At 46.8% G+C, this 22123-nt stretch overlaps 1 protein-coding gene across 2 annotated transcripts in view; it reads left to right on the forward strand.

Moving 5' to 3' along the window:
- Positions 1-4533: 4533 nt before the first annotated feature.
- Positions 4534-22123, forward strand: part of SYT7 (synaptotagmin 7) — a 218510-nt gene continuing 200920 nt past the window's right edge. Inside the window, exon 1 of one of the 2 annotated variants that reach the window (XM_083699296.1) lies at positions 4534-5068. In XM_083699296.1, coding sequence (XP_083555422.1) covers positions 5041-5068 — 28 coding nt within the window. In that variant the 5' untranslated portion in view covers positions 4534-5040. The remainder of the gene's footprint in view (positions 5069-22123) is intronic. The other variant, XM_083699292.1, reaches the window with a different exon arrangement.

Raw genomic sequence — 22123 nt, forward strand, 5'->3', positions numbered from 1 at the left:
GGTATGAGCTTTCATGTGCATGCACACTTCTTCAGATACTTCTTCAGATACATTGAGTGTATCTGAAGTGTGCATGCACACGAAAGCTCATACCAAGAACTAACTTAGTTGGTCTTTAAGGTGCTACTGGAAGGAATTTTTTTTGTTTTGACTATGGCAGACCAACACGGCTACCTATCTGTAACTCAGTCCATCCTAGTCCACTTTCTATCATTTAACTCCCCCCACCCCCCGACAATGTGAGCTTCTAGGCTGCTGCTGTTTGGGGGTGGATTAAAATGTGTTTTGGTGCTCGTGTGCAGTAAACACACTTTGCCCCCTGCCACCGTATATAGACTTTTTGTGGTAAGGAAAGTGATGGGAAAATTCACTGGAAAGTGTAGTGTAACACTTGCTTGATGCAGCACTGCCTAACCTCCTTGCAAATCGGAATGAATGCTCACTAAGCCATTTTGGGGTGTGCAATATACTTGACCATTTATCTCATTGTATCCTTGCAACAACCTTTATGGATTTGGTTAGTCAGAGAGCTGGTTAGTTAGACAGTGCCTTGGCTGCAACTTCCAGAGGACCACCTACCTTACTCTGTCACACAGAAATCCACTTCTGGTCCGTCCCCCTCAGCTTTCTTCATTTCAGCAGTAACATTTTTGGAATATGTGTCAATTTTTTTGCCATTATTTAGCAGTTGGGAGTCAGAGATCATTGCCAATCTACTTTTGGCCTACCACTGACCTAGAAGAACCAAATATACAATGTGCAGCTTTTAGGACCTGAAAGAAAAAACACTATATTTCACATTTATCTGTCATGGAAATCCTATGTAGTGCTAATTAAAAAAACCCAACCTCATTCTCTGATTGTGGATCTTTATGCAACCAACACAGCATCACTCCCCACAAGAAGGGAGATATTAGCAGGCTTGGGCAAACCTTAAAGTTTGCAGAGGTACAAAAATGTATGGAAACAAAACTAAGGGGAGCTCAATGAGGATTGAGCATGTCCAGTAGGGTTAGGCTCCAGCTTGAGAAAGACACATACTTACTTGGGAGAAAGTCCCTACTGACTTCAATAGGTTTCCCTTGCTGTTAATGTGCACAGAATTGGGCTATAAAGCTATGTACACATAAGTGGTTTGAAACACAGTAAGTGCATCTCCTGCACCCCATGTTTTAAGCTGCATTCTTACATTTCTGTACAAACCAGAGAGGGGGCAGAGATGCCTTCACCATTGCCTGATTTGTTTCCCTGCATTAAATTCCAATTCACTGAAGCTATCATCTACACATGTGCAACAATTGCCTGAAATGTACACACCTCAGCGTAACTGCAGCTTCCATTTTCAAGTCAGGTAGAAGCTGGTTTGAAAGAAAGCATGTCAAACAGGAGTATTTCTAAATAAACTATATGATAGATATAAAATGTGGCTAACGTCATGTGTGCTCGGCTTCAAACACCAGCAGCAGGAGTACAGTGGAGTCAGAGTACACGGTAATGTGTACACAGCCTCAGCCTATGGAGATAAGAGGGACTGATTTTTGAGTAAATATACACAGGACTGGGCTACATACATACAGTCCTACATACAGGTTCCTTAACTTGCATTGACTTCAGTAGCTTGCATTGACTTTAAACAGATCAACTGTGTGCAGAATTGCAGCCCAAGGGTCCATTCAGTCTTGTCAGATCTCATTTTAGCTATGTCTTTCACTGCCTCCTGTGCTGTTTCTTGGTACACAGGGCTTTCACCTCCCGGAACCACATAACTAATGGTTTCCCTATGAAAATAATTTGTGCATTTGCACCCATACTTGCCCACAAACCATCATAAATTTGATGCAGTGTGGTCCGAAATAAAACAAGTGGTGAGGGGAAGTAGCCAGGTTCCAGGGACAAAAATATGTCATGGTAAAGTGAAAAGAAATTAGGATAATACTGGTCCTGAATTAGGTGTATGGTAGTAGAGCAAATTCAGTGGATGTGTTTCATAAAACGGCTCCAGCAGTGGAGGATGGGTGGGGAAATGGCCAAAGAAAGACACGGTATACTTCTTTCTAGAGTAGGAGTTACCAGACTGTGGATGACCAGTGGCCTGTGAGCTTCATGCAGATGGTCCACAATGTGTCAGTGGATTTTTGGTTGAAGGCAGGAGATGGCGCATTTCAGCCGCTCTATGGAGTTCAAAATGTAAAACAATAAAATACAATATGTATAAGAAATAAAAGAAGCAATTAAAATACAATTAACATCATCCAGCACAGGTGAATTATAATTGCTACAACAGACAGAAAAAAACCATTAAGTGGTCTGCCAAGACCCTCAGCAATTTTCAAGTTGTTCAAGAGGAGGAAACTTTTGAAGACCATCTGCTCTGCATCATGTAGCTCTTGGTCCAATTTCATCCCTGTGGAGGGGAGTCTGGAGTGACAGGAGAGGAAGGGATGGGAAATTGGAGGGATGGCAATGACAACCAAAATGGATGGAGCAATGGAAAAAGTGGAAATATCAAGGATAACCAAAGAGTTATCTGTCCCACCCTGAACAGCTCACCAGGCAGGGAAGAAGAAAGAGTGAGAGAATGGGGGGGGGGGGGAGGGAGTGGTGGCCCTGTTTATTTCAGATTCTGGGCATGCCCACCACCAGTATTTGGCCACTGAGATATAATAATATCCAGTTCCCCAGGGGAAATTCTAGCCCTGGATGGTAAAAACATTATGTACACCTCTTTTTAACACAAAACCTTTCCTATGAAAAGCATGGATGGCTAAACAGTGACTGATTGCAGGATGTGGAGCTGACTGTGACTCATGTGATCATTATTAATTACTGTTTACACAGTGCTCAAATCACAAGTTCACATACATTATTTCAGTGCTCTTTTGCTCACTCTGTCAAGTAATCAGTATTGTTATCCCAGTCTCAGGCTGGCAGCATTGGTGGGGCTACGACTGACAAACAGTGTCTTGTTTAAGGCCACCAGGTGAGTTTTCCGTGGGATAAGCTGGCATGTGAACCGAGCACTAAACGTCCAAGGGTACTTGAAATGTGAACCAAAGATCAAAAGGTTAGAGATAAAAGTTTGCAACCTCAGCCAAATGGATGGAAGACAAATTGAAATAAGAGGACCTACTGTACTTCCAAACAAAAAGTTCAGAATGGGATTGAAACAGAAGTACTGTACCAAGGGAATAGGGGGTTAAGTCCCCAGTCCTCAAGGCCGCCTTCTCTGATCTATCTGCTCTCATGCATTGTACTTTTAACTTGCATGTCAGTTTGTATAGATGTAGGGCCTGCAGACTGGGTTTCCTTTTGGTTTTGACCGTTTGTTTCCCACTCCCACCCACCCCACTCGAAATGCCTTTGGCGAACGTCAAAGCAGTAGTAAAAGACAGAGGAAGCCGCGTGTGTGTTTCTTTGCTCTAGGAATGGTGACACTGCGTTCAATGCTAACTCAACAGAGAGCGCTAGAATTCATCCATCCACATCAAGGCGCGAAAATCCAGTCCTGGTCTTGACTGAGATTCCGCCAGCCAAGGAAACCTGCTCTTATTATTATGAAGTCTGGGAGACGATGCTTTCTCTTAATTTACTAGAAGAATAAAACAAAAACAAACCCTGAACTGGAGCTGCGTGCGCACTGGAGCAGATTATCGGCTCCAAAGCGAGATCGCGTTTCCAGCGCGCTCGCTCAGCCGCTTAAGCGCAGGGGGAGGGAGGTGGCTCGATCGGGAATCCACGTCCACAGGAGTGGATCCACACTAGGTCAGGGCGTGAAAGGGAAATGCAAACCTCCCGGGGAGCAACATGTTCTGGGTGCGCAGAGAACTAGGCGTGTGTCGGGGTCTGTGTGTGTGTGTGTGTGGATGAAACTTGATCACAACTATCTTTGAAGGTCGGCCACTGTGTGTGTGGCGTGGACCACAGGAGAAAGTGGATCTTACCGCTTCCTGGAGCAGCTTTTTCTGGACAGGATGCGACCCATTTTTGGTGTCAACTCCTCCAGAAATGGACGATCGAGACGTTTTGGAGAAGGATCAGACCTGGATTCTACCACCCCTGTTGGGCCGCACTCTCCCCGAGCCACGTTTCCTAGCGCAGTCGAGTCACCCCACTCTCGCTTCCGAGGAAGCTTCCGCCCTTTTCTTTGCTGGAGGCGTGTATGCGTGCAGAACACCTGCTCCGAGGCGCATTTAGCATGCTACTGGTTTACAGAACACCCTCACCCAGCCCCCCTTCCAGTGTAGCAGCAGAAACAATCCCCCCCAACCCTTTCTCTTTCCTTCTTTTAATCGAAGTGCTCTTCGTGTGTGCCATCGGGTGAGCGGGGAGCACGACGGCATCCGCTGAGGACGCGCACGCAATCGAAAGGAGCATCCGTCTCTCGCGCCGCTTGCTGTGGCTTGCCGCTGCTCCGCGCTGCGCCTTGCCAGCCGCCCGCCTTGCAATTCCCTCTCCCACCAGCAGCAAGCAGCAAGTGGACGCGAGTTGAGGGGAGGCGAGCGCAAGACGCGCGCGCAATCAGCCTCGCAGGCTCGTGGCGCGCGCCAGACGGAGAGCGCGCGCACACACGCACCACACACACACATCGAGGGGAGGGGAAGGGCTCGGGAGGCTTGGCATGTTCCTGTGTGGACGAGAATCAGTCCGCGAGCCCAGGAGCGGGAGGGCGAGCCCCTGCCACTAAGGCGCCTCGCTCCATTCATTCGCCTGCTCTCCTCATGCCGGCGGCTCCCGCTCTTTCGCCGCCCGTCGCCTGGGACTCCAACCTGTTTGTGGAGGTCACTCTTGGGCCGCCAGCAGCCTGTGGCTTCTTCCCTCCGCCGCCTCCTTGCAGCGTCTGATGGTCTTTGCTCCGGGGAGGCGAGTCGGAGCTGGGCAGTGAGCGAGGAGGAAGCAGCAGCAGCAGCAGCCCCGTCGCCCTCGCACGATCTGGGACTTACAAGCCAGGCAGCCATCCCCGCCCCATCTCTCACACCCACCGGCCCCGGAGGGATTTACTTTGTCAGGAGGAGCCCGCGGGGCTGACGCGCCGCCGAGAAGATGTACCTAGACCCTGAGGCGGCCAAAGGTAAGCGCGGAGGAGCCCCTTCTCCCTCGCACCTCGGTCGGGGCAAAGAGGACCGCCGCCCCGCCGCCTGCCTTGTGCAGGCAGCGCCGAGCGCTTGCTCCGGGTTGCGAGTGGGCAGAACCGCCGTCTTTGTGTGAGCGCCTATGTGTCTCTGTGTGTGAAAGAGGCGGAGGTCGCGGCGCTGCTCCGCGCACCTGAAGGAGGAGGAGGAGAAAAGAAGGCGAAGAATGCCCGCGGCTGATTGGGCGGGGAAACGGGGGGAGGGGGGTCGGCACCCCGCAAGGAGGCAAAGCGGGGGGGGGGCAGGAACGTGTTAGCAGCTGCGGCTCCGGAGGGCGGTGGCGGGAAGCGAGTCCTGAGGCGGCGAGGTCTCTGGTCCGAGGAGCTGAGGAAGGCTGCGCGGGGACTAACAGGGCGCAGCGGGCTTTTTGGCGGGCGCAGCCTTGAGTGGAACTTCTCGTGAGAACCCCGAGGTCGCCTCCTGCTCTTCGGGCACCCGAAGGGGAGGAGGAACCAGCCCCACGGCTGGCGTCGCTTCCGGGGACTGGCGGCGCCTGAGGGCAGCGGGAGGGGGATTCGAGGTGGGACTCTCGAAGGCTGAGCTTGGCGCGAGGCGCCCCCGCTCTCTGCTCGCTTTCCTTCCACGCCTTGCGCCTTTTCTTCTCCGCCCCCCACCCCACAACTTAATTCCTGCTCCCCTCCGCCTCTTGCTCCCTTCTTCCCTGGACTTCGCGGAGTTTCCCAGTTGCCTCTAGTTCTCCCCCAAAAGTCACTCTCGGGTCGCCGCTTCTCTTCTTCGCCATGAGTCACGAGCCGCTGCCCCACGGAGCCGCCGCGACCGACGAGGCACCTGCTGTTCCTGCAAGTGAAAGCGCTGCAACCTGACCGAAACCGCGGCCCACCGGCTTCCCGGCCGGGCGGGATGAGAGGAGGCTCGCCTGCCTCCCAGATACACGCGCGGGCTTCTCTGGCCGGCAGCGGCAGCTCCTTCTTCCATCAACACGTTTGCTGTCGCCCGTAAACACTTGCTTTTCTGGAGGGAAGGTAGCCGGGGTGGTTTGTTTTGCTGATCTAACGCGGTAAACAGGCAGCTTTCATGAGCACAGTGTGCACAAATGCGCGCAGCACATACTATATATATCTCTCTCGCATTTTATATTCTGGAATTGCTATCAAATCAGCTTCTGGCCCTGTACTTACAATAGATGATACAATCCCGCAGGGACATGTGGCATCAAGACTGTGGAAAGCCTACACTTTCTCTGTTGCCTTGTGTGTAGAGAAAAACTGCAGTTCATGTGTATGGGGAGGGTGTGTGTCTTGCCTTTAAGTGACAGCCTTGAACAAGCTCCTTGTGGATGTGGCATTGCCTTCAGAGCCTCGGTGCTAGATCAAGCGATGATTTATTAGGATCCAGGAAGATGCCGGACCTGGAATAGTTATTTTCTTCCCCTTCCTAAGCCTGTATGATCATGTTAATGCATTGGCCAGATTTCTGAGAAAGTGTCAAGCAACCACTTACATATCTAGCAGAAGCCTAAGGTTTATGCGAGCAAGCAAGAAACCTAATTTAACTTGTGAAAGCAGCATTTATTGTCCCATTCAATTTAATGGAAGCCTCCCACAGTGTGGCCAGAATCTACTTCTCCAGAGGATCTCACATGATTTCACTGTGACTAAAAAGAAGCTCATTTCTTACCTCCTCAGTGTAGTGGCCGAAGCCTGTGTATCTGATACGCTCAGGTGGACAGATATTCCTGCATGATATAGTAGGTAGAATGTGAGACTGGGTCTAGGGGACCCTGGTTCACCCCTACCTGCCACCCACAGAGCTCACTTGCTGTGCCAATCTTGGGCCAATCTGTCTACTCTGCCTCACAGGTGGGGGAAAAAGGGAGGTGGAGGGTGAGCCAGATATGCTGCCTTCTTGGCACATCAGAGAAAAGGTAGGATGCAGATGCAATAATAGGTTGCCAACAGCTATAGGTGGAATGCCCTTGTGCCAGGGGAGTACACCTCTGAATACCAGGTGGTTGGGACAAATGGGAGGGATGTTGATCATGCGGTTTATAAGTTTCCCAGAAGTATCCAACTCGGATGGGGAACCTGTGGCCCTCCTGATATTGTTGGACTCCAACTGCCATCAACCCCAGCCAGCATGGCCAATGGTCAGGGATGATGGGAACTGTAGCCCAGCAACACTGGGGGTGGGGGGTGGGCAAAGGTTCCCCATCTCTGATCTCTATTGGAAAACATTGCTGGGCTAGATGAGCCCACAATGCTCCTCTTATGCTCTAATTTAAAAGTTATATTCAACGATGAGCCTTAGTGATATCCTGTGACAAACATTACCAGGAGCTAATTGTACAGTACTGCATTTGTAATGTTCTCTCTCTCTTAGTATTTTGAAGGTTGCTGTCTTATTTCTTCCACTTTTGTACAAGTGTAGGTAGGGAGAACACATGGCATCCATCCTCTACTGCATTCACTGTTAATGCCATTAATGCATGCAATCCTCCAATCCAAACAGCTGTATTATTTTCAGCTCAGCTTTCGTAGGCCTCTAAATCGACTTTCCTCTCGCATTAGAAAATAGAAAAGCCAAGACTGCGCACAGTGCTTCAAGAAAGTCCACTAAAGAACAGTACCATCAGAATATTTTTCACATTCACCATCCTACTGTCAATAGTTTATTTTTCACAGCTGCACTGTAATCTACAGTATATGAAGCAGAGATGTATATCAAGCTACCTACTCCTGTTCATGTTTCTTTGCTGAGATACTCCCATTACTGCAGATCATAGCACTTACATTCTTGCTGAGTAGATACTTTATTACAGAGGCAGTGTGATGTAGTGGTTAGAGCACTGGTAATACCTTGGTTCAAATTAGCTCTCACGTCATGAACTTTACAGAGTGACTCTTGGCCAGTCACACTCTTTCAGCCTGACCAACCATTATGGGGTTGCTGTGAGGATAAAACTGGGGAGCAAGGGGGAATCGTGTACACTTTCTTGAGCTCCTAGCAGGAAGGGCAAGATATAAATGTAATAAATAAATGATAAAGGTCATCTCTATTATGTGGATTGGGAAAGTTTTGTGCTCTGATAAAGTCACACTCCAGCACTATTCCAGACTTCCATTGCTCCACACCTGTCCACTTTCTTTCTGTTTAGCCCCATCATTAGCATCAAATGAATTAGCCTGATGAACTGTCTCATTCCACTTTACTTGCATTTCTGTGATCTTTTTTGAACCCAGCTGCATTAATGAGAGTTTGCCCTTACCCTGCCCCCACCAATGACCACTTACAAAGGGAGGACACTGCCGTAGCTATTCCACAGCACCAACAAGCACCGTACAATAATATATTAGCATGGCTGTTCGGTCCCTCTCTCTTCTTTTATGACCTTGGTTGGAATGCATGGGCAGCTATTACTTATTAAGAGTCAAGACATTGACCAGACGTGGAGGCCTGGCAAAGGAATTGCTGTGTTGGGTTAAGCCCATAACGCAGTTCTCAGCATTCCATCTACTCACAGCAGCCAGCCAGGTACCTCCAGGGAGGCTCGTGTGCATTACGTTTGTTCGTCCTCAGCATTTGGTTGTCAACACATATGCTGCTTTTGAAAGCTGAGATCACTTCTACATCCTAACTGACATACACTTACCCAATTTTTTTAAAAAAGGCTTTATGTTGGCAGTTTCTGCGACTTCCCCACCACATCTCATTGACGCACGTCTTCCTTTCCTCTACCAGTATCCTACTAATAGAGCAGCAACAGATGAATGCAACCCCCCCCCAATCTGGCACACCTCCAGAATCTTCTGCACCTCCTATTGGCTAAGTAATAACACTATCCTAAGTGTTCCTGCACTTAGTTTTAAAGGAGTGCCATAAAAGCGCCCTTCATGCCAAGACATTCATCAGACCTAACTGGGACTATTGAGGGGTCCTACTCTGTGGGGCAGCACTGCAGTTCAGGGTAGAGCATCTGCATGCAGAAGGTCTTGGGTTCAACCCACAGCACCTGTAGGTAGAGCTGGAAATGTCTTCTGCCAGCATGTCTTCTGAGCTGCTGCCAGTTAGTGTAGACTGAGCTAGATGGACTACTGGCCTGACTGGGTATGAGGCAGGTTCCTGTGCTTAAACTCTAGAGCATCTTCACTCTTTGTGCATTTTGCTGTATTCCATGACTATGTTGTGCAAACATTCCCAATGCGATCATTCTTTGCTACATCCTTGTGGCTATTTGTGAAGTTCCAGAGCTTTCTCTATGTGAAATGGCACTTTAGTCCTAAGCATGCTTATTGCTTAGGAATGTCCTCCTAGGTATGCTTAGGGGTCACAGTGGAAGTGGGTGAAAATTAAGATCAAACTGTCTTCACAAGCATGCTACAAGACTGTATGTATGATGTGATCTGAATAAAAGGAATCATCTGAAACATCCTGTCAATAATAATGGCTAAATCAGAAGCCTGTAGGCTGACCAGTCCTATGCAGTGAGACCCCCAACTGGTCTTTGGAGGAAATACAAGGTAATTGGTGTATACAGTGGTACCTCGGGTTACAGACACTTCAGGTTACAGACTCTGCTAACCCAGAAATAGTACCTTGGGTTAAGAACTTTGCTTCACGATGAGAACAGAAATTGTGCTCTGGCGGCGTGGTGGCAGCGGGAGGCCCCATTAGCTAAAGTTGTACCTCAGGTTAAGAACAGTTTCAGGTTAAGAACAGACCTCCGGAACGAATAGTTCTTAACCTGAGGTACCACTGTACAGGAGAGCAGGATAAGCATTTGCCTAGAGAAATATGGTCCAGGTGGCATATGCAGCATGAGAGTTCCAGATTACTATGCTGTGGTGTGTTCTGAAAAGCAACAAATAAGATTCTGGCTCTGAAAGAATTTGAATCTTCAGTCAGTAAAGATTCAATGTGAAAAAAAATGATGATACAATTCCTCCTCAAAAGGGGGTGGAGGGCTTGAGTGAAGTGCTGTTGCAGTAGGAGTTTGCTAACCCTGTGGCTCTTCGGAAACAGTTTGACTCCAACTCCCATCAGCCTCAGCCAACATAGCTACCGTAATATTCATGGATGGTGGACGTTCTAATTTGAGGGGTCACAGGTTCCCCACACCTGCACTATATAAACAAAACAGCAACTAACTTACCTGTGGGCAGCAAAAAAGTGGGTCTATGATAGTTCAGAAAAAGATGTGAAAGTAGTGTGATTTAGAAAGGATTTTAAAGGAGTTGTTTCTCAATGGTTATGAAAGGAGACAGCTAGGAAGCACCATTCAAAGAAAGCATAAAACGGGGTAGAGCTAAAAGATTAACACGCATGAAGAAAAAGGCCTGTGTGTGTGTGTGTGTGTGTGTAGAAAGTGTTAAAATGTGGAGAGTGGGAACTTGAAGCACATACCACATTTAGTTAAAACCCCTCTTTCAGTTTCTGAGACTCCCACAAAACAAATGGTTAGATTTAACATTGTTCACAAGGCTTCTGCTTCAAATGGTGTCACTTTGGTTCCTCTGTGGTTTATAAACTGATTAGGTCTCCCCTGGATAAAAGGGATTGCTGTGTGATGCATTGTTAATTATGATTAAAGAGAAAACCAAAGTTTAATACAGATACCAGCAGTAAGGGGAAGGATGAAGTTAAACGAGAGGTAAAGGCTAGAGTGTAAAGAAGCTTTTCAGATATGCTGTGTGATTGAATCAAGAAGGGCTATCCCTAAAGGACCTTTTTGGAGAACAAGAAAAGCAGGAAAGGAGACATCTGAACACAAGTTGCCATTAGGCAAACCATTGCCTGCTTTCTAAAGTGGTTTCAACATGGCCATGCCAAGTTGCAAAGTGGGCTGGAGACAACAGGTTTAGATGACTGGTTTGCCTTCACCACTGGGTTATGCAGGCTCCAAAAAAGCAGTTAGCTATTGCCCCCAAAGGTATGATTACTGTTTATTATAGACTTACTCACATTGAATGAGAATTCTTCCGTGCAATTGAAAACACTGCTCTGCAAGAGCAGCACTTATTAGAAAGGCTTGAAATAAAAGCCACTTCCCAGCGGAAGGCAGATTATGCGTTTTCAAATAGTAACTTCCCATGTTGGGTGTGTAACCACTTTGGTTTTTCAGTCCTTTGTGCTACCCTACAGAGAAGTGAGGGGAAATTGATCACTCCTGACTTCCCCATAATCTTTTATCAAGTGCCAAAACCTGGTCAAACACTTCTCTGCTAAGCAGGGTGACACTAATGACCAACTTCCCAAGTAGTTATATGCAGTATGTGGCAAATTACAGAAGTGTTTTCTGTATTCATCATTGAACTGCCCTGGTTGTGTGGACAAAAATGTGGTTAAAGAGCAGGCAATGTCTTCATGGATCTTGAGGCTGCAGGAACAGAGGTGTGTGTATTAAGTAAGGCTGAATAAGAAGTGGGCTCGCACTGCACAACACACACTCTTAGAAGAGGGATAGGCCTGTGGCAGATTGAGCGAATATCAGCTACAGTGGTACCTCGGATTACATACACTTCAGGTTACAGACTCTGCTAACCCAGAAATAGTACCTCGGGTTAAGAACTTTGCTTCAGGATGAGAACAGAAATTGCGCGGCAGTGGCGCAGCAGCAGCGGGAAGCCATTAGCTAAAGTGGTACCTCAGGTTAAGAACAGTTTCAGGTTAAGAACGGACCTCCAGAACGAATTAAGTATGTAACCAGAGGTACCACTGTATTATTATTATTATTATTATTATTATTATTATTATTATTATTAGGACAGTGTATGATGGGCCTCATTGTTGCGCTAGCTGCAGAAAATGATGAGGGAGGAAAAAACGACTGCAAAATGGCATCTTGTGGTATGCCTGATCAAAGGTGCAGGCAATGGGAGTCTGAGGCTCCTACCTCCAAGGGGAAGAGAGACCCCCACTCTTTCACCCCTCTTTTGCTTTCAGTTCAGTGAACTTCCTTTTACTACCGGGCTAAGAGAGTCTGTGGCCATTCCTTGCCAAGGCCACCCTCCTGCTACTTCAAGGGATTGCTGATGGGCTCCAGGAAGGGAAGAGTCAGACCCTGTTCCCCATGTGGCAAAGCCCCGTGTGCCCAGAGAGCCTGGCGGTTCCTCGCGAGCCTCTGCCCTCTCGCTCTGCTTGATCGCCCTTCGCGGCCTCAAGAGTTGTCTGAGAATCCCTCGCTCGGCAGCCGAAGAGCAATGCCTCCTCAGGAGGAGAGAAATAAATGAGCACGGCGGCGCCTTCAGAATGTGCGCCTCTTTTCCTCTCGGTCTCCGGGCTGAAGAAAAGGCACGAGTTCTTGATGAGCAAGTGTCGGGGGACTCCGGAGCGAGAGGATGGGGAGGAAGGCGACGCCTGAAGGCTCGGAGTTGGGCTGGTTAAACATAAGATGAAATAATAGCCAAAGGGTTGCGGAAAGAGAGCGAGCCGCTGCTGGGCTTGCGCGGCACACGCTCCCTCTCCCGGTGGCGCTGCTCCACTCGTGGGCAAAATTACCCGGGGCGGAGCCTGCGGTGCAGGCGCGGAATGATCGGTCCTCTTTTTGCCTTGCCGAGCGACACGCCCTCTGCCGCTCCCAACGTGCTCTCTTAGCAGCGGCGGCGCATACACTCCCCCCCCCCCCAGCGCGCGTGTGGACGCACAAACACGGTTGCTCAAAACTGGCTTCCGAGTGACCCCAGCGCTAAAAGCCCTCGCCGCCTTTTGCTACACCCTCCCTCCCTCCGCTTCCTAGTTAAATCCGGATCTCTTTCGTGCTGTTATGTAGAGCTGGTGATGGCGGACCTCAGATCTCGCTCTCCCGCTACGCCCCATTGCTATTGTTACTCCCCGCTTTCTAATTCCTGGGTGCTAAACTCAACGCCTTACTCCGCCCCATTGATCGCCGCCTTATCACCACGTTCGGTCTGGGCTCGATCTCCCCCCCCCCCCCTTCTCTGAACTAACCAAAGCAAGAGAAAAAGACATTTGCAGGCAGGGATCCTTTTGCCTGGAGCCGGGCAGGAGGAGGCCCCTCGCCTGCACCCGGATATTCCTGGGTGGAACTGTTGCATCACGGAGAGTGCCGCCTTTCCCCTTCTCGTCCCTCGTCTAGATCCCGCCCACTGGCTGTAAAATTCCTCCGATGCTGCTGCTACTGTCAGGTGCTCGCTGTCTCCCGGAATAGCTCTCGCGGCGTGGCTCCCCGCCCATTCGCCCTCTCTCCAGCCCGTGCAGCAGGTGAGGTCAGCCTGACAAATTTAAACTCGAGGACGGAGCCGCAGGACGAAGCTCCCACGGCCTCATCCCACCTGGCGCTCAAGCTGCTAGAGAGAGGCAAAGCGACCAGAGAAAGGAAGACAGATGCTGATAATATTGCTGCCACCCCTCAGGCCCCAAGGGGTTCGGCTACGATATCTTAGAATGTATTTAACAGCAAAAGAGGAATTTTTTTGGGGGGTGGGATGGTATAAAATCAGGCAAGAAAGTTGCCCTCTAGGGATTGTGTTTTAAAAGCAGCAAGCTATGGGAAAGTGGAAGAGCATAAGTGCTAAGCTTCGCATCTAGAAGGCGAATGACCAGTTTTGTGAACATCTACTCCCGCCCCCCCCCACGTTAAAAAACAAACTAACATGAAATCTCCACGTTCTCCCTGCTAGTGAGAGATTCCTGGCCATTGTTGGGGAAAGAAGATGCTGGACTCATGAGCTGCTGTTCAGATCCAGCAGGGCTCCTTCCTTAAGGTCTTAGGATAAGGATGGTGGGGTCAGTTTAAGACATGTGCTAGGAATCTATAGTCCCCATATATGAATGGCTTCAAACATGGTGAGGAGGCCATAGGTGAGAATGTGGGAATGTTAAGGAAGGTAGGAAAGAATATTATCCCTCCTCACTCACACTAGTGAGTAAACAGCAGGGCCCATTCCCTTTGCAGCTTATTGGAAGCAAGTTGATGATTCATTAGAATCCTTTAATTAAGCAATCCAGTCTGGCTTGTCCAGTCTGGATTGTTCCTGATAAGTTTCCCCTTTATTTCCCTCTTAAAATAACAATAACACAACACAGTCTTCTTTAAAAGTAAGAATAAAGTTTTACTCGCATTCCATTCACAGCAGTAATCTGAAGGCAGGCTTTATCTTGTGGTTACAGTGAAAAGGAGTCTGAGCTACATCTCAGACTTCCTTCCTGTGTGCTCCATCCTATCTGAAGGTGTAGCCATGTGCTGGCTAAGAGTCAGGAGAGTCCAAGAGTAAGAGTAACAGAGTAAGAGTCGAAGAGAGAGATGGTTGCGTGACCAGTCCTTTTTATCCGGTCAGCTAGGGTCATGCCCATCTACCTGGCCACACACAGGGGGAGGAAGCTCCAGAGCAGGTATGACAGGAAGTCCTCCCTGTCTGGAGCCATATGGAGTCCATTCTAGGCAATAGGAAAATGTTGTACTTGACTGCTCTAGTAAGAATACAGAATCCCACAGAATCATAACTGGCTTGTATTTTATTCTTGCCCTCCTGTCCATCTCATGTAGAATTGGATTTTTGTGTCCCCACCTCCTTAGAAATTCTATAATCACAGTCTTGCACCAACATCTCTTGTCGCAGTAGTTCAGAGTCAGAAGAAGCTGCACACCATTCTGAAGACAGGCTTCAAAATATAGGCCTGCTACTTTGATTGAGTTGGGCAAGAGACAGAAGGCTCAAATGAAATCTACAAGCACTATTCCCTGTCTCCCTCAGCAGCCACCCAGTTTAACCCAAGCCATGCCCTTGTAGTCTTCTAAAAACAATTTATAAGGGGCTGACAAAACACATAAGCAGAGCATTCCTCCTTTGTCAATATGCCCCCATAACTCGAGCACCAGTGCTTCACCAAGTGTTTTGCTCAGGTATGTGCAGAAAATCCAGGATCGCTAGAGAATCTTCACCACCTCTTACCATAGACCATCTTGTGTGTGTGTCTAATAAATGTACAAACTGGTGCATATACAACAGAGTAGCAATCAGGAGGAGAGTAGCTAGAGACATTTAAGCATTTGTGCAATATTGGCGGTGAGGTGGGCATGGACGGACCTGTGGCCTTCCTGATATTGTTGGACTCCCAACTTTCAGCAAGAAGGAAATCATAATGCAGTGCAAGAAAAGCAGTTTACCAGCCTATTGGGTGCTGCTCATACCAACATAAAAATGGGTGCTGGGTCTGATGTGGAGCTGCAAGAACCAGATTGAGCTCACTTTGGGTGCCTTTGAGCAGAGCTGCTATATATGCTGATTGCCTCATGTATGAAAGATACATGTATGATGTAGCACTGTCGTCTGTGAGCCAGGTGCTCCCCAGCCAAGCTGTTCAACAGTTGGAACACCCACATACACTATGACATCATTGCATCCAAAGATTTTTGCTGTGTAAAGTCTGTCTCCCCCTCTCTATCTGAAGAACATAGCAAGTGTCCTACTGGGCAATGAGAGCTCACACTGGAAGTTGTGTGTAAGGCAGAGGTGACTGTCAGGTTTGAGATGAAGGAGTGGGGTGCAAACATTAAGATGGGGCTAGAGAGAAATTGTGGGCTGCTGACTGGCTATCCCTCTTGTATGAAGAATAGTTCAGGTGTTTCCTCTTCTATGGGTACATAGGCTGACCAGCTAATACACATATTTTCATGCCTACAATGGAAAAACTGCCAACTCAAATATTATTAAACAATTATCACAATATGAACTTCAATTTTCGACTATATATATCAATATATCTCCCAGCCCTGCACAGAACTGTCTTCACATTAAGTAGAATAATAGTTGAAATGTTTCTTGCAGCCTAAGTAGGTTGCAAGCTTAAGTAACATTTTTTAAAAAATGTTTGACTGTGCTATAGAAACAATTAACCATCATCTCAGGGTTAAGCTTAATAAATTTACTGCCGTGCTATGTTTTAAAGCCCTATAGGAATCAGGGCAACTAACAGCAGCCTCCACCCAGGCTGTCCTTATCTTTGTCACAGCTTCTACCTAAGTCTCTGTGACTCTCCTTAAACTCAGCCCCGTATCTACCAACTTTAAAAAAGCATGAGTCAGATTACTTCAAACCGTGAGATTTAGATTTATGTCACACACGTTCCCCTTTTTAAAGATAAATGAGGTTCTATTTTTTCCTTGGTTTATGACCATGGCACATGCTGCAGGCATGTTCTCTTTGTAACTATGAAAAGTAGATTTTTCCCCTTTAAAAAATGTAAGATTCTCATCCCTCAGTTCCAGGATCTCAGAGGTTCTGAAACCTCACGACTCTGCATGTAAAATGGGAAGAGTCTGTGGTGGAAAAGTACTGTGCCAAAATACGTTTGTAGAGAGACTTGAGCAAGGTCATCCTTGCTTCAGAGGTGAGGATGCTAGGCAGAGGATCAGTGGCTGTGTTTGTGCCATGGAGGTATTTATTTGTTGCATGAGTTTCTCAGCTTTTCTGCAAGGAGCTCAGGGTGGTGTATATGAGCTTCTCCCTCATTATATCCTCACAACAAGCCTGTGATTGTAGTTTAAGCTGAAAGTTGGTGATTGGGCCACGGTCAACCTGTGAACTTGGGTGAGCAAAGATTTGAACTTGGGTCTCCCTAGTCCAAAAACCATCAGTCTGCATGCTACATTGCAGGACAGGAAGCTCATTCCCTAGCTGGTTTCATTTTTCCTAAAGTGATGAATCTGCTGTCTAACCTCATGCCGTCACGTATCATGGTGGCATCTGAGCAACCTTTCACCCCATTCCATCTGTTTCCTCTTTGTCCTGATTTATCCTCTTTTCGTTTCTTCCTCTCTGTGCTTTCCTAAGAGTCCTATCTGTGATCAGCATGTTCAGGTTTGCAGGAAGCAGGACAGACGGGTACCCAGGTGAGATTGCCACTGATAATGCAGAATAAGAAGGATGTGAGACAGGAGGGAGAGGTGACCTTGTGTTAAGTTAATCAAGTCTGAGTGGAAAGTGGCCAATCGCGTAAGAGCAGATAAAGCAGGGCTAGTGGAGGAGTCTGAGGAGATGATGGAATAGACATGATAATGTTCGTAGTCTGTGAGGCATTATTGCACCCAGTTGTTTTGTTTTATTTTTACAGCAGCTACATCTGAGTTGGAGCATTATTGGTTTTCATTACTGCATGATATGATTCTGTTGCAAGGGAAGGCATTTCCAAAAACTGAAGATGCTCACTTACCAATAGTAATAAATATTTATACACAAATAGTACAACTTGATTACCATGGATGCCATTTCACTAGTTAGTTAAGCTAGTTCTAGAGCAATTATTTCTGTCGATATGCAGAAGCAGAAAATGGCTACTCTGGAAAGCTGCAACCCTGCTCCTAGTTACACACATGTAATTCTGATTGAAACTGGTGGAACGTGATGAAGGTGTGAAGGGCTACAGACTAAGGGTTTGCACTAATGGCAGGAATAAAGTATCAAAAGAACTCTTTCAGTGCCACTGAGGATCTTGTGTCAGAAATGTAGAGAGAAGGTATGCTAGTAGTATACATTCTACTTTTCTTAGTCTAGCTGGTACTGAACAATCATTAGTTTACAGAGCATGGAAACCACTCTTTGGGATCAGGGATAGAGAACCATATCAGAGGTTCAGAAGAGGTTTGCTAGGAAGAGATGGCTGGCCTTGCTGCTTATATAGGAGAGTGGAGAACTGTATCCAATTAACGTTATGAGCATATGGAAATTACATTCATTCACTGTGAAGAGCAGACATGAAAAAAATCCCATTGTGTTGTTGTCAAGACACCTAAAGTTTGATGACCTAGGTGAGAAGAAGCAGAGTCACAAGGCATGGCGATTACTCTGAAGCAGTGTTCTTAAAACCCTCATAACTGAGCTGTATAGAACCTTGATTTTGTGTTGGCACAATGGTATGCAGATGTCCTGCATGTGACAATGAGTGTGATCTGAGAGAGGTAGGCCGAGCTATGCTCCAAGCTCTTTCTGGGGACACACATGGAACGAAGTATAGACCTTATGAGATTCATTCATTCATTCATCTTACATTTATATCCTGCCTTTCCATGAAAGGCAAACTCAATGCGGCTTTACAAAATAAACATTTAGAACATAAAACAAGTTAAAATGCCACCACCATCATAAAAATACACAAATTCGCAGCGGTAACAGCATCATAAAACACATTCAGCAAGCAGCAAATAAAACGCAAAGTCAGAGGCTCTGAGTAAAAAATGCCCACAGGAATAGAATTGGTCTTAATAGCTCATTTAAGAAAGGGCAAAGAGTGTGTCCATGTCAGAGACACCTCTTTTGAGGAAGCTATTCCATCTCTTAAACACTGCAACTGAAACGAGGTCTCTCTTTCATTCCAGTCAACTGTTTTCATTGGCAAAGGGGCCCCTGGAAGCTGAACACAGATCAGATCACATGACAGGGTATGATCTTTGAGGAACCCTTCTCTCCCAGACCAAAGGCAACACTTTGAATTGAGCCCAGAGTTGAATTTTGGCATACTTGGACTGCCTTCAAGAGTAGCCCCACATAGCATGCATTGCAGTAGTCCAACCAGGCTGTGGCATGAATGGCCAAGGTTAGATCTAATTTCTCCAGAAAAGGACACAGCTGGCAAGTCAGTTGTAGTTGGGTGTCAGTGACTACTAGCCATGATGGCTGTGCTTTGCCCACACAGTGGGAGGTTGCAATGGTTCTAAATACTAATTGCTGGAAATTGATAGTGCTCTTGTGCTCAAGTCTAGTTTGCATGCTTCCCACATGCATCCAGTTGGCCACTGTGAAAACAGAAGGCTAGACTAGATAGGCCACAGGCCTCATCCAGCAGGCTCTTCTTATGGTATTATGAAAAATGCAATCTTTTCCACCACTTCAAGTTGTGCATCCATAAACACAATTAGATCCAGGAGTTCCTTCCACTCCCCAAGCTGTAAATGCTTTGCTTCAGGTGGAGTGCAACTCCACCTAGTGCTGCCTGAACATCACTTCTAAGATAATCAGGACCACAGCCAGCTGTAGCCAGCCAATTGTGGCAAAAGGGTTGCAATTTCATAGTTTGGACCCTCATTTTAATCTTATTTCCATGTAATTCTGTCCAAACTTCAATAGGAGCCAGCATTTTTCTTAGTCTTTCATTGTTAAACAGTGATTCAGTAATCAACTAAGCCTCAGCCCTAGGAACTATAGAATGATACAAATCTGAAGTAAGCAAAGGAACATGTACAAATCAAAATCCTAACCACATGGTAGTAGGGCATCCATTTGGGAGTAGCTAGCCAGTGAGTGCACACCTTTTCTTATTCTACGGTGTCCTTGATATAGTAGTTCATACCCTCAATTACTTCAGCCTCCCTTTCAACAGGGCTCGAAGCAGTGATCCTCATGGCTTGCTGAAAGTTCTCTACTCAATAGGTCTGAGCTATTGTGAAATTATAACACCCACTCTCAGTTCTTTACATTGGTGGAACTGAAAATACTGAACTGATTGCATTTGGTGTGTGAAACCCTAGTGGTTTAGAGTCTGGTTAAGATTCATTGCCTTCTTTCCCTCAGTCTTATTGGAATGGCATCAGCTACACGTGCAATTTAACAGTTACGCTACCACACCTCAGTCTGGGTGGACGCAATGCCTTTCTAATATGGGGAGGGTTAACCACGTGAAATTAACCCACTACTAGGGAAGTCTGAGTGGGTCTGTGGCTATTGACTGGAATCAGGATGTGAGCAGGCAGAGTAGTGTTTCTGGATATGATTCCCATTAGGATTTGGGCACTTGTCTGGGGGATCAACCCTGTGGCATAATTTGGTTCCAGTTACAGATAGGTGTTAGTCTGCCATAGTCAAAACAAAAAAAATTCCTTCCAGTAGCACCTTAAAGACCAACTAAGTTAGTTCTTGGTATGAGCTTTCGTGTGCATGCACACTTCTTCAGATACACACTGTGTATCTGAAGAAGTGTGCATGCACACGAAAGCTCATACCAAGAACTTAGTTGGTCTTTAAGGTGCTACTGGCATAATTTGGTGTGATGGTACAGTATCACATATTAGGTGAACCTGTCCTGTGTGTGTTTATGCACAGTTGTAAGTGTGATGGTCCAGGGTTGCAGATCTGTGGCTACATCAAAGGCTGCTACTATTTTATGCTGATTGTGTCGCTCCCTAGAGCTGCCCAATCAGTATAAAAAAGGAGCTTTTTAGCCAATGAGAAGTCTTCTTATCCTTTTGTTGATTGGAGCCAGTCATAGTGACAAGAGGGTGAGTCAGCCATTGAGGATTGGCTCCTGGGATCACTCTGGAGAAAGCACACAGGAAGAAAAGCCAGGAGTTGTTGTTCTGTGTGCTCCGAAGCTACGCATTTAGGAGCACTGAAAACACAAGGCGCTTTAGTTTCAAGAGAATGGTGTGCAGGTTCTGCACAATGGAACTTCAGTGAAAATTCAGCTTGAGTCACTGTGAAAGAACCTATTTGGAGCATTTCAAATCATTTGCCTCTGTATGTGCATAATAAATAGTAGATCTAGCTGAAACACATGGAGTTCTGCATTGATCATTGCAACGCATCATTGATTATTATTATAATTGCACAATTATATGATTGTTGTGTAATCTTAGAAGGCTGTTAATCTTGGAAGGGGGTGTGGCTGTGAGGGGGTGTGGCTATCATGAAGGGACCCTGCACTTCTGAATTTGCCACTACACTACTGTGCACAGTAGCCAATCAGTTCATGCAATACAAGACAAGCACACAGGAAAGTTGTGCTTGCTAGCCAGTTTTCCCTAGATATTTTTTGTTGCCATAGCACCAGTCACTATTTGAGCTGAACCCAGCCATATTGGTGGCTAAAGATACCGGCGCAAAACCGAAGGGAGAGGTGATGACGGAACAAAAGTGAAACAGAAAGGATGTTGGACTGGAATATTTTTTGTATACCAGCATTCCTAAGGTGCTGCCTTCTGGGACAAAGAAAGATGCAGAGTTAATTCAGACATTTGAACAGATGCTTCCCCCATCCCACCTGTTTCATGCAAACTACCCCTGTGATTAGGGTTGTGTGGAGAAATGCTTGCTTGAATGGGGCTGTGCTTAGCAAGGGCGTAGCTGGGGGGGGGCAGCTGCCCTCCTAAATCAATAAAAAATACTTAACTAACTGAGGTTCTGCTGCCCCCTCCCCCCACATGAAGTCTGCCCCACTAACATAAATCCTGGCTATGCCCATAGTGCTTAGGCTATAGCCCCAGCCATCAACAGCTATTTCCATAATAGTGTCATGGGGCAAAATGTGCAGGAACCTGCTAAATTAATCCTGAGAAATGAGAATGTGTGTGGTGTGTATGTTTTTCCTCTCTCTCTCTCTCTCTCTCTCTCTCTCTCTGTGTGTGTGTGTGTGTGTGTGTGTAATCAATATTGTATGATTTCCACAATCAGAACTAGCAGCACATAGCTGACTTCCCATGGTAAGCATAATGTTGTGCATGGCTATCTAATATTGTGCTATGCTGTATTTGCCATTTCTTAGGGGGATGTGAGCTTGGATAAATTGGGAGCAGGGAAACAGAGAGCACCTCCTCATTCTAAATTTCTCCTCATTACCGGTAATTTCTAAAAAGAGAGATGCTGGGCCTCAAGCCTGTCTGAAAGCCAAGTCCTTTACTTAGAAGCCCTGCTTTCTAATCCCAGATGCACAGGAGCTGGCTGTAGCTGCTGAGGGATGAGGGAAATGCATTTGGCATTTGCTCAGAGGTGTTTTCATTGCTATTATTGGCCCATGTGTTCCAAGGATGGGTACTGGCATTCAAAACAGGTTTCGAAGCTGAGGCCTTGTTCCAAGTTGAAGCCCTATCCTGGGCTAGATTTTGGTTGCATAGGAATCAGAAAGTGTGCCATACTTTCTGATTATGATTCTCTCTCTCTCTCTCTCTCACCATGAATGTGTATAAATAATTGAAGCCCTTGGAGGCAGAGTGGGAAAGTGATTTTCAATGCTGCCGAGGTGTGAAAGCTGGTCCAAGGCAGCCAGCAGTCTTTGGCGTTTCCTATCTCACGTCCCAGAATACAGAAACT

This window comes from Podarcis gaigeae, assembly GCF_964106915.1.
Source record: "Podarcis gaigeae genome assembly, chromosome: 1".
Taxonomy (NCBI): Eukaryota; Metazoa; Chordata; class Lepidosauria; order Squamata; family Lacertidae; genus Podarcis; species Podarcis gaigeae.